The sequence below is a fragment of the Alosa alosa genome, chromosome 13, assembly GCF_017589495.1.
Source record: "Alosa alosa isolate M-15738 ecotype Scorff River chromosome 13, AALO_Geno_1.1, whole genome shotgun sequence".
NCBI lineage: Eukaryota > Metazoa > Chordata > Actinopteri > Clupeiformes > Clupeidae > Alosa > Alosa alosa.
Window position 1 is genome coordinate 30,568,598 of NC_063201.1, and position 15,993 is coordinate 30,584,590.

Consider the following 15,993-nt stretch of genomic DNA (forward strand, 5'->3'; position numbering starts at 1 on the left):
TATGTATCCTTATGTTTGTTGATAAAGATTTGCAGATGAATGGGAGTGGCTCCAGTAGAAGTCAACTTTTACCTACTGTAAGACATGTGCTCTCTACTCCTACTGTAGGCTATAGGACATGTGCTCTCTACTCCTACTGTAGGCTATAGGACATGTGCTCTCTACTCTCTACTCCTACTGTAGGCTATAGGACATGTGCTCTCTACTGCTACTGTAGGCTGTAGGACATGTGCTCTCTACTGCTACTGTAGGCTGTAGGACATGTGCTCTCTACTCCTACTGTAGGCTGTAGGACATGTGCTCTCTACTCCTACTGTAGGCTGTAGGACATGTGCTCTCTACTGCTACTGTAGGCTATAGGACATGTGCTCTCTACTCTCTACTGCTACTGTAGGCTGTAGGACATGTGCTCTCTACTCTCTACTGCTACTGTAGGCTATAGGACATGTGCTCTCTACTCTCTACTGCTACTGTAGGCTATAGGACATGTGCTCTCTACTCTCTACTGCTACTGTAGGCTATAGGACATGTGCTCTCTACTGCTACTGTAGGCTATAGGACATGTGCTCTCTACTCCTACTATGCTCTATGTACTGTATATAGCATACAGTCATGGCAACTCATATATTTGTCGTCACATCTATTCTTATAGGATGTTAAATTAAAATACAATCAGTGTCTGGGCCCTGTTACCAGATATGCTACATCTGTATAGTCACGGCAACTCATTTGCAGAGACATAGAGAGTTAACAAAATACTGCAGTGTTGACACATGTATATAGGATGTTACATTGAAATTCAATCAGTGACTCGGAGTCGGCCCCGTTATAAGATATGCTACATCTGTGCAGTCACAGCAACTCATTTACAGAGAGACGGAGAGAGTTAACAAAATATTGCAGTGTTTGCAATACACATATTAGTCACATCTACAGTATATAAAATGTTTAACGGCAACTCATTTTCGGAGAGACAGAGACAGAGAGAGAGTTAACAAAATATCACAGTGTTGTCACATCTATTCCTGTTAGGTGTTAAATTGAAATCCAATCAGTGGCTAGCCCCTCACCAGATATGTGCTCATGTCCAACTCCAGCTGGGCCTGCTGTGCCAGGGGCAGCTCCTGGTCTGCCATGACCCTGTGCAGCCGCTTGTGAGCCTTCTTGTTGCGTCGCCTCTGCAGCCAGTAAGGCAGGAAGGCCTCCATGATCTGGTTCAGGATCTGGGAGGTGATGAGCAGTGTGGCCAGGCTCTGAAAGGCAGAAATGTCATATCACATTATAAGTACAAGTTTCATGAGCCTTGAATAATCAGATGTAAGGTCTACAAGAAATCCATGTAATTAACAGATGACTTGCCTGGCGAAGGAGCACCACGTCTTGCATCACAAAAGCGATGTAAAAGAGAGATGCAAAGCAGTTGAAGAAGTTAAACTGTGTGTGGGGGGGAGAAGAACTCTTAAAAAACACTTCCAATGTTGTCACAAGTTAATTCAACATGCAAATGATCAAGTTGCCACAACAAAGGCATTTTAAAGAGCAAAAAGTAGTGAATAGTTTTAAACATTGGGAATATATTTTAAATGAATTCACTCACCACCAGTACTTTCAACACAAGATGATTCTGATATGATGTTTCCAGTCTGTGGTTTTCTAAACAAAAACACATAAGAAATAGCAATATTATTTCCAAAATGTGAAAATACACAGCTGAGATGACTAGACTGAACATTTAACTAAATGTATCTTCCTTACAGTCAGATGCAATTAGAAACAGGTCATACTGTACAATAGCATTTTAATTTTATCAATTTCAATGCTATCATCCAAATCTAAATATACCGATGAGCCGATGAGCCGATTCTAAGGTCCAGTTTCAATGCTTGCATAGACAATTGAGGCGATTTCGACTGTGTACCCCAAAGTTATCTGGCCATCATTCATGCTGTTACATGTATAGCGTTGGCTTTGAGTCAAATGTATCACAGACCTTACCAAGTGCTATTTTTTAGAAGCTAGATATTTGTATCATCTGTGAGTGGCCAATAATGTTTTGGCTCATCAATGTAGAAACACATAATATGAGCAAGTGAAATAGGTATGCATGTGGATGTGGAACATGTACACATACTCAAAAACATAACGGATGTGCAATATTAGCCCACTTGTTCTAGGACACTCACCCCAGTCAGTGAGGAACTCTGCAGCATAGCGGTAGAGCAAGTTCAACACCTCTATGACCACTGCATAGATGATACTGGGCACAAACAGGAACAGACCCGTCCAGAAGTTGGGCTCCACCTCGTACAGAGCCAGCGCCCAGCTCTCCATGTCAAAGTAGATCATCATGATATAGAAGGACAAGTAGAGGCACAGCAGCACAAAGGGCACGGACACCAGGTAGATCCTCAGCAGACGCTTGCTGTTGGGGTAGACGGGTTCCTCGCGGCCGGTGACCGGGTTGAAGCCCAGCACGCCGTGGAAGCCAGCCCGGGGCTCCTCGAAGGCCTTCTTGCGACTCAGCGTTCCCCAGCTGAATGCCAGCGTGGCACTGAAGCGTTTCCACACCTCGAGGAAGACGGTGGACCACACCAGGTTGAAAACGGCAAACAGCACATACTTGTCATAATCCTCCCAGTCCCACAGGTAGTACGGGATGCCAATGAGGGCCATGGGCAGCATGGCCAAGGTGAAGTACTCCAAGAAGCCAAAGTAGAGCGCCAGGCCCTCGCCAAAGTAGTGCCTGATATCATCTGGATTGGGTGGGGGAGAAGGGATCAAAGAGACACAGAGCTTAGGAGATCCGGATATGTAGGCAACTCTCACACATGTTTAATGAATGTGTTGTGGTTAATGGCATCAGAGTTTGCTTTCTTTATTGGTGCTCGCAGTGTTGCATGCTGTGCATGAAGCAACTGGTTAAGGTAAATGCACATCTTTACAATGACGTAGCTTCAACAACGATCCCTGACATCATATGCAGTGTTGGGGGTCAAAGTCTATGCAAGAACTCGTCTTATCTGAGTGGAGCCACCTCTCTTAACAACTCAGCACTCCAACAAACAGATGTCGGCCCTCTACAGGTTTACAACTCATGCTGTGAGGTACCTTCTCAAAATTGGAGCATTATTGTTAATGTTTACACATTAACAATTCATTGATTCTTGAAAATACATTTTAAAAATCAAATTGAATGGAAAAAATTACTTACTAAGAGGTTGAAATGAAAGTTTGACCTTTCGATACCATGAAAATGAAAGTCTTTTGAGTTCCTCTTTGTCATGGAGAGGGAAGACCTGGTAGAGAATTCCTTTCGATTGTAACCTGCGAACTACAAGGGGTAAAACTATTTATTTCATTTGTAGGATTAATTTTCCTGTCATCAAATGTGGCATGTGGCAACACTTCACAAATAAAAACACAGATGAAACATTAGATTACATGGATAGTTCAGGGTTACCCACACATTTAATAGGCTAACTAAATGGCCAAATGTTAACAAACCACTGATGTAAACAAAGAAATTATTATCTGTGTCTAGCTGTCCATAGAGCTCCCAAGCTGTTGCTGCAAATGTCTGACCAAGGTTTCTTAGAGCTTCACATAATTCTAACCAAATTTAGTGATTGATTTACTTATTAAATAACACATGTGCCAGCTTCGCATGCATCTATGTGACTTACTAATGGATTTGCCAGGGTAAAGCTTGGCTTTGGGATATCCAGGCACATTGGCTTCATCTTTGGCTCTCAGAGTGTCCAGCTCGTGTTTGATGATGTACTGGCATTCTGCCACACTCAAGAAGCCGTCTCCATCACCTGGGTATACAGTAGGCAAATCACACATGCTCATTGAAACAATAGCAATACAGCAACTCATCTAGCAGTTAGCTCAAGTAAGAGGAACGTCTTCCAATGTAGCAGTGCAGTGATAGTGATATTCCCAAGCACATTGACCATAATATGTGTTTGCATTTTAATGTCAAACTATGAACGTTTTTCACAGAAACATGAATGTTTTTCTATTTGGAATTTAGAAACTAATTTGATGGACAATGACTACAAAATGAGCTGAGCAATGATAATGCACAGAGAAAAACAATAACACATAAATCTGCCAACACGGTGAACAAAGTAAACATTCACGAACCTTGGAAGTCTTTGAAGTTGTCTTTGTTGGTGTATGTGAAGCCACGCATGGAGTCATCATTGAACTCCTTGAAGAGGCCTACATCCTCAGCTCCGTGCAGCAGCCTCTTCAGGGTGGAGCCAACTAGGAAAACGTTGGGGTTGCCCTTCTGACCACCATGGTCTCTGGTGAGCAGTTGCTCCACCAACAACTCAGCCCCTGCAAGATCCAAATGTCTGAGCAGATCACACTCTGCACTTTTCTGAGGGTACCCATATAAGAAAAAGTAGCTACTCTGCTGGTTCAGAAATGTAGTGCTCAGCAATATTTTTGTGTTGTTGTGCTGTAGCATTTGTTGCTATTACACACACACACACACACACACACACACACACACACGTCAGAGCCCACAGTAAATATTCTGTCCAAAACATTTGTCTAACCATCAATAGTCTCAAGCATAATGATAGAGAAAAACATGAGAGAATAAAAAAAGCTTTTTCAAAACTAACACTGCATCCCATCTTTTCTTAGTTAACAAAGACAAAGGATCATATAGAAAACACACTGAAGTAAAAAGAAAATGCCCATACTGTGACAACTTGAAGGCCTCCACAGATTTTTGTTTTCCTAGTGATTTTTTTTACTTTTGATGCATTGACTGCAAGAGGTTAAACCTGAAAATGAACCAGATGGCATAGGCACCACCCAAATCATTTGCAAATAGGCAGCACATGTTCTGGGGCATGTGGAATGCAACTGAAATAGCATAATGGAAGTGGTAATGTCTATAAGCTGACCACTGGTAACTAGCTCGATGACCAACAAGACCAACTTTCTAAATATGTTGGTTTCAACATCCTGTACTGGCATCATTATGTCATTTCACTTGTTATTGTCCAGTGTGTATACAAAATGTTTTTATTCTTGGATGATATAAACTACATCAAAAAAGGTTGCACACCAAAGGTTGCACTTCCTTTAGTAACGACAGGGGTAACAAACAAACTTTTCAGCCATTAGGTCTTCATCTGTGTCAGTGGATGATATAAACTTAAATAGTCAGTGAAATTAATATGTTGATTCTGGTGTCTGGTGTAGAAAGAGAAGTTTGAACCAAATCAGAATGTTTTGACAACTTAGCAAAGTTTTAAGATGACAGCAATCTGAGTATACAACATTGAACACAACAATGTATATTGATGGAACTTGACAGCATATCAGGTTCTAAAAAAACCTGCTTCATATTATGTAAGGACGTTACTTTGGATGGTGAAATTTGTGTGTGTGAAATGATGACGTCAAAACACTTCCAGTCTTACCTACTGTACCCACAATGCAACCATGTTATGTGGACCTGTGCTACTCATAGCACCAACAATACTGTAAGGGCTTACCTCCATTCTGCTCCTTATCTCGTATCCTGCTTAGCAACCATTTGATGGCCTCTTCACTGGTGTCCTCAGCCAACTCCAGGACCACCATAGGGGTGAAGGCTGTCCCATCACTGTCAGAAACTGACCAGCCACTTTGCATTTTCCCACTCCCTGTGCTGTAAGAGGAGCAGGGATAAGACTCATAAATAAAATATATTACCAGGACAATCTGACAAAAGAGACAGGCCAGGCATTCTATTTGGAGTAATATAACATGTTGAGTTTTATGGCTGAGCCAGTGTCACAATGTGCTGTTCAATGGCATATGCAAATATTTAGTGAACTCAGCTTACTGCAACTATTGTAGGGTACTTGAGTTATATCTTACACAAAGTTTATATCTGCTGCCTCCAAAATGTTTAACTGAACTACTAGGCCAGGCCAGGCCTAGGCTACTGAACAGAGTAGATCACCTTGAATAATGACAGCCCTACCTCCACTTGCACCAAATTCAATACAACAATCAGTACACTGCCAGTCATTAATTAAAACACTAATCAATTGTACTTTGCAGCAAAGTATTGTCAGGGGCGCCTTAATACCACCTGAGGCCCCTGGGCTATATGTTTTTAAGCCCCCCACCCCCCCCAAACACTAATTATGATACCCGGCCTCTGACCCGCCTATTTACATAACGTGCGCTTTTGGTTGATATAGCCTAACATGCAGTGTAGCCTATCATTATTGAGCCTATGTAAAACTATTACATAAACAGGAACAGAAAGCCCTTAATCACGTCAGCCTACCCATGACATCGCTTATCAAAAAGGTTAGCCTACTGCACGAAAACAACAGCGTTGAACTTTTACAACACTATAGGCTAAGTTAAAAGATGGGTTACACATATGGAAGTTTCAAGCTTTTCAAACGTGCATGTGTTTGTCGTGTCGGGGGGTTCCCCAGGAGGTTTTTTGAAATTCTGTCTACTTAACACACCATTCTAACACAGATTGGGAGGGACAGACATAATTTTAGCCTACAGAACAAGCAGCTGTCATGTGACATGAACATTGGCTACCTTATGCATTATCACTACACTTCCCAACATGGAGACATATCTCACGTTAACAATCAGAAAACATAACATAGGATATTATTTGTGCGAATATGGGTTAGCACAAACTTAGCTTTTGGTGAACGGAGATGCAGATCACTAATTCATTTCTTTGCGCAACAGCCCATGTTCTGCATTCACTCCAGTGAGACAAGTGAAATAGGCCTACATGTTTTTAAAGTCGTTTCATTGCCAGTCTATCTGCTACGATATTTACCTGCTATGCCTTCTGTTTTCATGGACAGTTACAGGAATCCACGTCATTTGTTTATCGTTGCTTCAATCTAACCCACGTTATCTCCAGAGTTTGTAAATTTGTCAGTCAGTTTCAGCCTCTCCTCTACTTTGGGATTTATTAAGTTTTGTTACATTTTGTTACACTTCAGAAGAGAAGACAAAGGGGGCCTCTGCATCGATGTCATTGTAGAGCAGTGCAATGTGCTCAATTATGTAGGCTAGCTCCAGAGTAGGCTAATGACTGACGCCGCGAATACGGACACGGCCGTTTATTATTATTGATTCATTATTATTGTTAGGAGGCCCCTCATTGGTCGAGGCCTCTTACCTTCAGCCCAGGTAAGCCCCTGCATTAAGGCGCCAGTGAGTATTGTTATAACCTAAGTTATCATTCAAATTCCTCTGTGGTGTTAAGTTATACAGTAGTTGAGTCATCTTGACAACCAGTGTTAGTGGATGGAGGTGACGTCCAAAGTTCAGATCTTAGGCAACCTGACCGGTTTTAAAAGGTGTGTTTTGCAGCACTGCTGGCCGGCCATCTGTCCTGCCACGCTGGTGGAAACGCCCACCGACAACTAATGCTCTATAAGGCTCATTTATATTCCCAAAGTCACGGCAGAATTGTAGGCTATGAGACTTTTAGGAAAATCTGTGCTGCAAAACCGAACGAGTCTTATGACAGATGACAGTTGGTAAGCTACCAAAACATCATGCATGGGCGGAGGCGGAGCAAGTTAGCTTAAGCTTAGAAGGGCCTTTATATACTTACAGCTGGTGGTAACCACTTTAAAGTATACAGATTCACAGTATAGGCTAGTGCTAAATAAAAACGTGCCGTGACAGAATATCTGTCGTCTTGTTAACGGTACAGTGGTAGTAGCCTAAGCAGAAAGCTACACTGTCTGCTAGGCCCTAGCATTCGTACATCATAGCTACTCACCGTGTGCCTTAACGCCACAAGTGTGGAGTCTGAGAAGTAGCTTTTCACAGAAAATAACAGCTGTCCATTTGTTATGTGATCGAGAAAGCAAGGATAGGCTGCGTTTAGTTAGATGTCTTAATGTGGAACTGAGTCAGACCGCATACAAAGTTCCTCACTTCCTCCACGTCATCGGAGACAGGCGCAGAGAAAAAAAAGCGCTGAGGAAGACTTAACCATACAAAGTAAAACACACCCACCACTTAACGCTACTGTTATGGATAAGTCACTCACGGGTACACAGTGATTTCGTAGCAGGTATGTACTGTAGGTATAGCCGTAGCCACATCCACATTTACGATTTTTAGAAACTATCTGGTATTGTCATGCTCAAATGTCTGATTGGGCAACAGGAACTAGTGTTACAGTTGCACTTGGAATCTTCATTGTTACATTTCCATTGCTTGTCGCGAGTCGCGACACTGTAACAAATTAATGTAACAAATTAATGTATCAAATTGGGTCCGGCTGACACGATTGTGGTTGGGAACAGAGCAGCACCAGCACGCACACTAGCTCCAACCGTGACGTCATGCGACGTCGAAAAATGGGCGATGAGTCTGTGTCAACAGACAGGGGGTAAGTAAAAACAGAAACTAAACACAGTTTAGACCAACAATAACACTACTAACAACTATTATTATACAACTTAAACATGTGAAGCTTCATTGTGTATTCTACATTAGGCTATAAAGTTAAGTGTCGTTGCCTAGTTCACCTCTCTTACGATCTCAAATCACTACAGCTGATGTTGCAGTGGAAGTTTGCTTTAGCTCTTTGTTAGATTGATCATGTTTGTTGGCATTAAAATGTCTTTCAGGCTAAAACAATGTCAGACCGTCTAGATGTCAACACAACATGTCTAGCCAATGATAGGCTAGCCTACTCAACCCACAGTTAGGCTATATTTAGCAAACTCTATAACAATCCGAAATACCCTATTATTGTAATGGGGTTTAAAATAATATCCAGTTATAGTTAATCTGTTAGATATCATTAGTGTTTTATAGTTTATCATTTTTAGTCATATGATGGGGGATAGAACAAGATATATATTAATAGAGGATCTTTAGTGTAGGCTTACTTGTAGCTGTCTAACCTTCTACTACTGTAGGTTATATGGCTACCAATGTGTGAAATGAGGTCTGTTTTCTCGTTTAAGGATATTTGATCTTACAGTGAAGTCACAAGTCTTCTTCTGAAGATATGAAGTGTGATTTGTGAACCTCTCTGGTGGAAATTGTTGCCTTTGTTGTAGTGGGCAAGGAACGAGTGGCTCTTGTGAAATATTGGTGATGGACTCAAGTCTGTTGGGAATAGTCAAGAAGATTACTGCATATATTCAGAGAGCACAACTCTGGCTGTTACACAGGGAGCTTGAACCTCTATTTGTTGTGTTACTACTGCACTCTTCTGCTTTTTTCAGCAAAATGTAATTTTGACTTATTTGTTTTATTTATTTTTGTACTGTTACAGCTATAACAGCTGAGAATAGATCACTGCTATCATGAACAAGTACCTTACATTTGATGTACATTTCTTCTGACGGACATTTCTGACAGGTCCTGGTGGATTAGCAGCTGGCTACCTTCCTGGTGTCCAACTTCCACTAGCCATTTGAAAGATGCTGAAGAGAAGATACTACTCCGTGAGTGCCAGTGTCTGCTTTCCTATTTTCTCTGCCATTCCACTTGAATTGTGCCTAATTCATACAAGATTTGACAGGTTTTATGTTTATTTTCTCTGTAATATATTGAAAACCATAATATTCCACAACCTTAAATTAATCTTTTCCTAGACTGCATGAAGCATGTGAGTTTTTATGACACAGTGTACAAATCGGTCTGAGCTCATCCTTTGTTTTACCCTCTCTCTCTTGTCTTTCTCTAGCCGTAAAAAGTAAATTCTCCAGGCAGTATGTGCCTATCTCAAATCAGAATGTGCTGTCAACGCTGGCCTTTTGTGAGAAAGCAGGCAACGAGTCCACCCCCTTGGTTCTGCTGCATGGCTTTGGGGGAGGTGTTGGGCTGTGGGTGCTCAACCTGGACGCCCTGTCGCAGCAGATGCCAGTTTATGCCTTCGACCTGCTGGGTTTTGGCCAGAGCAGCCGGCCAGATTTCAGTAGCGACGCACAGGAGGCCGAGCTGCAGTTTGTGGAGTCCATTGAGCAGTGGAGGACCGCTGTGGGGCTGGAGAGCATGGTCCTGCTCGGCCACAACCTGGGCGGATACCTGGCAGCAGCATATGCCCTCAATTACCCAGCCAGGTTAGTGAGCTAAAAGCTCATACTCTGTATGTGGCAGAAGATCTTTTAGTGTTTTTCGTGTTGCACTAATAAACAACTGAATGCCCTTAAGGGTTGTAATGGAGCCCACAGAAAGAGATCCATTCAGAGAATTCGTTTAAAAGACGTTTTTGTGCTAAGACAATCCTTCCTTCTCCGAAATAGCCAAGCTCTGAGTGGACATATTTGTCTGGAGGGCTGAGATGGGTCAGAACTAATGTGCACGGTGCATTAGGATTGTGTCCATTACTGCTTCCGTTTTTATCTGCTCTGCATAATAACCCCAACAAATCCATGTCGAATTTTGGGTCTTATCCATAGCTGAGATTTGAAAGGTTTGATTTAGGGGCCGGAACAGCCAAGTCTATAGTACTCTGGTTTACATTGGAATCATCTGAACATGAGGCACTGCATATAAACTCACTTAATGACTTGCTCATCAGAGTTAATATTCTCTGCTACAGTAAAACTTTTATTTATATGGATGGTGTTATTGAAGCCACAGTAGCATAGGAAAGAGCTCATTGCTCCCAATTGATCTTCATTATCATTATAAGATGTGTTGTAGCTTAAGGCTAATAAGTGCAGGTGCAGATGCAGGTGCAGAGCTGAGCAGGGTTTCAGTGCGTGCTAGTGTGTGTTTGGTTCTTCTGCTGAGCTGTGCTACACGGCTGCTTACGCAACAGAGTCAAGCATCTGATCTTCGTGGAACCGTGGGGTTTCCCTCAGAGGCCTGACCCCGGAGACGAGGACAGACCCATCCCCATCTGGATCAAGGCCTTGGGAGCCATGCTGAGCCCCTTTAACCCTCTGGCAGGGCTCAGGGTTGCTGGGCCACTAGGTAGGGATGCATATTTTATCATTCCATTCAGATTTAGACTATATAGACACTGCTTCTGTTTTTAACATGCAGAGCTTTACGACCTGAGAAGACGGATGTAAAGGATCCCAGTAACAAGTTAGACAGTACAGAACTAATGAAAGGTTATCTGTAGTAGGAGTTGCTCGCCACTAATCCCATTTCAGATTTTAGGAATGCATTTGGAATGACATACCATTTGCACTGGTGAAAGACAAATGGATTAATGAGGTCACTGACTCACTGAAGATAGTGTATATATATAAGTCATGGACATATGTTTTAGTAGTTTTATAAATCTGGTAAGAAACACTGTGTTTCAACATTGCTCTACTTGCTGCAGCTCACCCCAGTAGATTTCATGTTTTTGTCATTTCATACCTTATGCCTGTGATTTTCTTCCTTTGGGAGATGGCCTGTTTTCAGTGCCTATACAATTGTTTACTGTCTGAGGGCTTAAATTATTGTTTCACTTTCTGTGCTTTAACTTGTGGACTGTGATTAGACCACAGACTGGAATCACTTCAGAGAAATAAGGTAGATACATAAATAAAGGCAGTATTGCATACTGTGTGAGTATCAGTCATCATAAAGGTTTGTGTGTGTGTGTGTGTGTGTGTGTGTGTGTGTGTGTGTGTGTGTGTGTGTGTGTGTGTGTGTGTGTGTGTGTTGTGTCCAATTCATGTGACATTCCTGTGGTCCTCAGGTCCAGCTCTTGTACAGACACTGAGGCCAGACTTTCAGAAGAAATACGTATCTGTGTTTAATGATAACACTGTGACGGACTACATATACCATCTCAATGTGCAAACTCCAAGGTCAGTCACCTGCAGTTCGTCCATCTTTCTTTGCTCAAGCCATACTTCCTCATGCTCTTCCTCTCAAACAGTACTAATAGGAACAATAATGGAAACATATTCATCTATCCATTATGCAATAATTGCCTGGTTTTCATAAAACTTGGATCAGCCCTGACTCATGATCAGGTCTAAAAATGATTTCTCACTTTTGATAACGCTGTGAGATAGGGCCCTTCGCCTTAACTGCCTTAGAGCAGTCTAGTTACAGTAGTTGGTTTGTTTTTCTGTGATTTTTATGATTGTTTTTTACAGTGATTTTTAATGAACCCTATCTTGGTGTGGTTGATGCTGTACAGTGTTAATGCTTTGTTTGTCTCCATTAGTGGTGAAACAGCCTTCAAAAACATGACAATACCCTATGGCTGGGCCAAGCGGCCAATGCTGCAGCGAATTGGCCTGATCCATGCGGACATACCCATGACTATCATCTATGGCTCTCGCTCCAGCATAGATGGCTACTCTGGCAACTCTATCAAGGAGCTGCGACCAGATTCCCATGTGGAGATTATTGTAAGTCAACCATCTTATGAGTCTGTGGTAGATAGTAGATAAGATGTTCTTCCTATGTTGTCATCTATTGTGCAACTTAATGAGGCTCAGACAGGTCAGTGCTTCTAGTTTAGTGAAGTACATGACCGTAAAACCTTTAGTCTTAGATATGTACAGATGATTGTCATTCAGTTGCGTTTTTCAGGAATACTGAGGCTGTGCCGTTTGCATGTGTCGGGTTAGGTGGAGCAGAAATCAACTGTACTATAACTTTTTGAAGAACAGAATGTTCCAAAGACACCACAGAGTGTTCAAGAACATGTAACCTGTCCAAGTTGTGACACGCTTTATTATTTATTAGTAGTTCTCCCAGCTTCCTCTCACTCTGTCCCTCTGCTGGTTTCCAAAAGGCTATCCGTGGGGCTGGCCACTACGTGTTTGCAGATCAGCCGGATGACTTCAACCAGAGTGTGCTGCAGGTCTGTGAGACGCTGGGCTGAAAAGGAGCAGGTTAGGGGATCATCTCCCAGAGCAGCCCCAGCTAGAGGTGCTCACTCTTTGGCTTTGTAAAAGGACTGTGTGCCCCTAATAAGGACACAAGCCTTCCTCCAAGTGCCTTCAGAATTGGTAGTTCCCCTGTGAGGCCTTTGCATAAGAGGTCTGTTTTAGGGAGCAGAATGAACATGAACAGTGTTTTGATTGTTGCGACTGGGATTTCAATTTTGTGTTTAAAAAGGCTTGTCGCTGACTTTGTTGGAAAGCATGCCTACAGAGGTTAATTTGTTTTTGAATATACATTATGTAAATTAAGTATTTTATTTGCACGAAACAATTGACATAATATGTGAACAGTGCCTGTCTGACACAGACATAATGCCTGATAGATTCAGAGCACAGAGTTGAGTAAGATATAAGACTCACTAAAACAGTAAATATGTAATATTTAGCTCTATATGGACCACTATGTGTAATTCAGAGTATCGCCACAGAAATCATTTGACATTTACTGTAGATACAGTAAGTGGAATGTATAATTTGCACATTTCACTTGTCAAATTATGAAAGTATGATTATCCTTCTGTATATCTTTCAGGTTGTCATTGTGGTAATGCATGGTCTAGATGAGGTATCAGAATATGGCTCAACCATGAAACATGTCACCTGTACATTATTAATTACTCAATGGAAGAGGTGAAATTGCACAGAAAAGCTGTAATTCTTACTAATAGCTATAAAGTCCTGGTATTTTAATCTGTCAGATGATTGCTGTCAAACAACTGCTAGGTCTGTCTGCTGCCCTTTGGACTAACCCTTGGACCGCTCCCTTGTTTCACTATGAGTCTAAGAAAGAATAATAAGCCTTTAGCAGATATGTAACAAGGTAATAATTATCAATCTATATAGGCTCAAATGAATTCTTAAACCGATTCAGTTTGCATCTCATCTGCTTGACGATTACAGCTCATATTGAGAGCACAGATTATGGGATGGATCCCAGAGGATTCTCCCTGGGATCACCATATCACCTGTTTCATCATACCATATATATATATATATATATATACTTTCCAAGACTACTAGATATGAGACCTCCCAAAGAACATTGTAACCAAAATCAGCCAAAAGCTACATAACAATATAATGTTCATCATGGAAAACTCATCTGTCTACCTCATGCAGGACTCGGTAGTGACTACTGTGAAATGTGGCCATTTATTTAAATAACGCCACTTATTAACATACACACTCACACACACATTTCTGTAAATAACAAAAGCGTGGCTAATTTCTACACTCTGTTGCCTTGGATACCATGGGGCTGGGCTCAAACCTGTTGTAAAACTCCGCTATGCTCAGAGCCTCAGACTCAACATTGTAACAGGACTGTGGTGAACTTGTGTGTGTCATGACTAATGATGACTGCTGTGGTGCAGAAATAGGCTTGAACTATATTTTGTGTCTAACAAGGGATCCCTTTTTGAGAGAGTGTGTTCTGTGTCAAATGTTATGAATGTGAAAGTGTTAAACAAATAAACCTTTCTTGCATTTGAATAATCAAACAAATGTGGATTGTAATGCCCAAATGTTTTGAAGAGTGAATTGAAATGATGGCCCTGTACACAACTCTGTTAACCCTGTACACTTGATGTTTTTTATCCTTTGTGGCCCTAGTGTCTTAGAAATGTGAGTGAAAGTTCATGGCCCTTTTACCCAGAGCCGTTGGAGTAATGTAATGCCAATGAGGAGGCTTGTGGGACATGAAATAGAGGAGAGTTGACCAGTTATCAATCAGTTCCATCCCAGTCCACCAGAGGGCGCAAACACACATGGAACAGCCAGTCTTTGAGCGTAATGTCACTGTTGAGTCATTGTTGCCCTTAGTATTTAACCTTTCTACTGTATATTAATAGAGTACACTTCAGCATTTCTTATCTATGTGAAAAAAACAAAGTGTATAGAAATAAGTGGCCAACAAATGGTATTTTTCCTTCTCCCAACCTCGGTATAGATCAGCGTTTCTTTTTTCGCAAAAGCCTGAGACATAAGCAAACATACAGATCTTTAGTACTAGATACCCTGTGTATAGCTATGTTTAAATGAGTGCTTAAAGAAGCACTTAAGCTAACCTCTCTTTCCTCTTGCCTCATTGCTTTTCTCTGCTGTGTGCCAATGAGGACATTATATCATCCTGCTTTACACAGCAATAAGGAGAGGGCTCATTTCTTGGCTCCATGAGGATGGCATTTGGCACCTTTTCAAGGGGTCATATAAAATAAAATAAAAGCCTTTCTTGCTTAACACAAGAATGATTTGGAAAGTCTGTATTTCATGCGAGGGTTCAACCCATTGGATAATGTTGGATAATGCATTTAGTGCAGTGCACCATGGGTTGTCTCAACATAAGACCAGAGGAGGTCTTTACAGAGCCATGGGCAGACGAGTTGAACCAAGTTGCTAGGTTACCAGCCTGGTGCCTATATTACATTTTTTTCATTCATCCCCTCGCCCACCTCTCTCCATCTCTCTCCATCTCTCTCTCTCTCTCTCTCCCTCTCTCTCTCTCTCTCCCTCGCTCATACACATATGCTCTGTCCTTTTCTTTTATGCTGTACTGGATGGCGACCCTGTACACATACTCTTTCCTTCCTAACATATCACATGCTGGGAATTCTCCTGGGTACTGTGGCAATTAACACATATTAATACTTTATATGACCATTTTCAGTAGCTGATATTGCAGCTTTGGATGACAATTTTATTTTACTGAAACATACCATTATAACGATATGCCTGTGAAGTATGTGCATATATATCTTGTATATAATCCAGTGGATAGACAACAGACACATTCTATTTACATTAAAAGGCACTGTAAGAGAAAGCCAAATACATAAAATCCAAATAAAATGCATTAAGCAAAAGGATCATATCTCAAGTGATTCATCATAGTCTTGTAAAGACAAATAGGAATGTCACTACGGTAGTCTAAAAGTATCTTTTACCAGTCCAGGATTAGAGTCTCTAATAGAGCAGAATAGGAGATGCCAAAGGGGCCGATACCAGACGAGAGCAGCTATTCAGTAACTTCATGTTCTAGTTGGTGGCTATCCATTCCCCTCCGCCACTCATTACAATAAGCAAACACCAGACACATCTGCCTGCACAT

General features: G+C 41.5%; 2 protein-coding genes across 5 annotated transcripts in view; one reads left to right on the forward strand and one right to left on the reverse strand.

Annotated features, from left to right (window-relative positions):
* ano10a (anoctamin 10a) overlaps positions 1–7,972 on the reverse strand; it is a 24,298-nt gene extending 16,326 nt beyond the window's left edge. Inside the window, exons 1-9 of one of the 2 annotated variants that reach the window (XM_048261532.1) lie at positions 7,796–7,972; positions 5,526–5,680; positions 4,150–4,347; positions 3,684–3,818; positions 3,212–3,331; positions 2,184–2,753; positions 1,598–1,653; positions 1,360–1,434; positions 1,071–1,253 (exon numbers count right to left, since the gene is read on the reverse strand). In XM_048261532.1, coding sequence (XP_048117489.1) covers positions 1,071–1,253; positions 1,360–1,434; positions 1,598–1,653; positions 2,184–2,753; positions 3,212–3,331; positions 3,684–3,818; positions 4,150–4,347; positions 5,526–5,664 — 1,476 coding nt within the window. In that variant the 5' untranslated portion in view covers positions 5,665–5,680; positions 7,796–7,972. The remainder of the gene's footprint in view (positions 1–1,070; positions 1,254–1,359; positions 1,435–1,597; positions 1,654–2,183; positions 2,754–3,211; positions 3,332–3,683; positions 3,819–4,149; positions 4,348–5,525; positions 5,681–7,795) is intronic. The other variant, XM_048261533.1, reaches the window with a different exon arrangement.
* Positions 7,380–15,113, forward strand: abhd5a (abhydrolase domain containing 5a). 3 transcript variants are annotated; one of them, XM_048261536.1, is made up of 8 exons: positions 7,380–7,547; positions 8,328–8,413; positions 9,397–9,482; positions 9,725–10,100; positions 10,805–10,959; positions 11,684–11,795; positions 12,161–12,347; positions 12,737–15,112. In XM_048261536.1, the coding sequence occupies exons 2-8, from the start codon at positions 8,367–8,369 to the stop codon at positions 12,824–12,826; spliced, it is 1,053 nt and encodes a 350-aa protein (XP_048117493.1). In that variant the 5' UTR covers positions 7,380–7,547; positions 8,328–8,366; the 3' UTR covers positions 12,827–15,112. The 3 variants fall into 3 exon arrangements, with proteins under 3 accessions (XP_048117493.1, XP_048117492.1, XP_048117491.1); XM_048261535.1 differs by lacking the exon at positions 7,380–7,547 and adding an exon at positions 7,990–8,092; XM_048261534.1 differs by lacking the exons at positions 7,380–7,547; positions 8,328–8,413 and adding an exon at positions 8,853–9,266 and having other exon boundaries at positions 12,737–15,113.
* Positions 15,114–15,993: the final 880 nt, after the last annotated feature.

Coding starts and splice junctions, on each gene's coding strand:
- abhd5a (XM_048261534.1), top strand. CDS start 9,130: ATGGACTCAAGTCTGTTGGGAATAGTCAAGAAGATTACTGCATATATT. Junction 9,483..9,724: donor TGAAGAGAAGATACTACTCC/GTGAGTGCCAGT, acceptor GTCTTTCTCTAG/CCGTAAAAAGTAAATTCTCC. Junction 11,796..12,160: donor CTCAATGTGCAAACTCCAAG/GTCAGTCACCTG, acceptor TGTCTCCATTAG/TGGTGAAACAGCCTTCAAAA.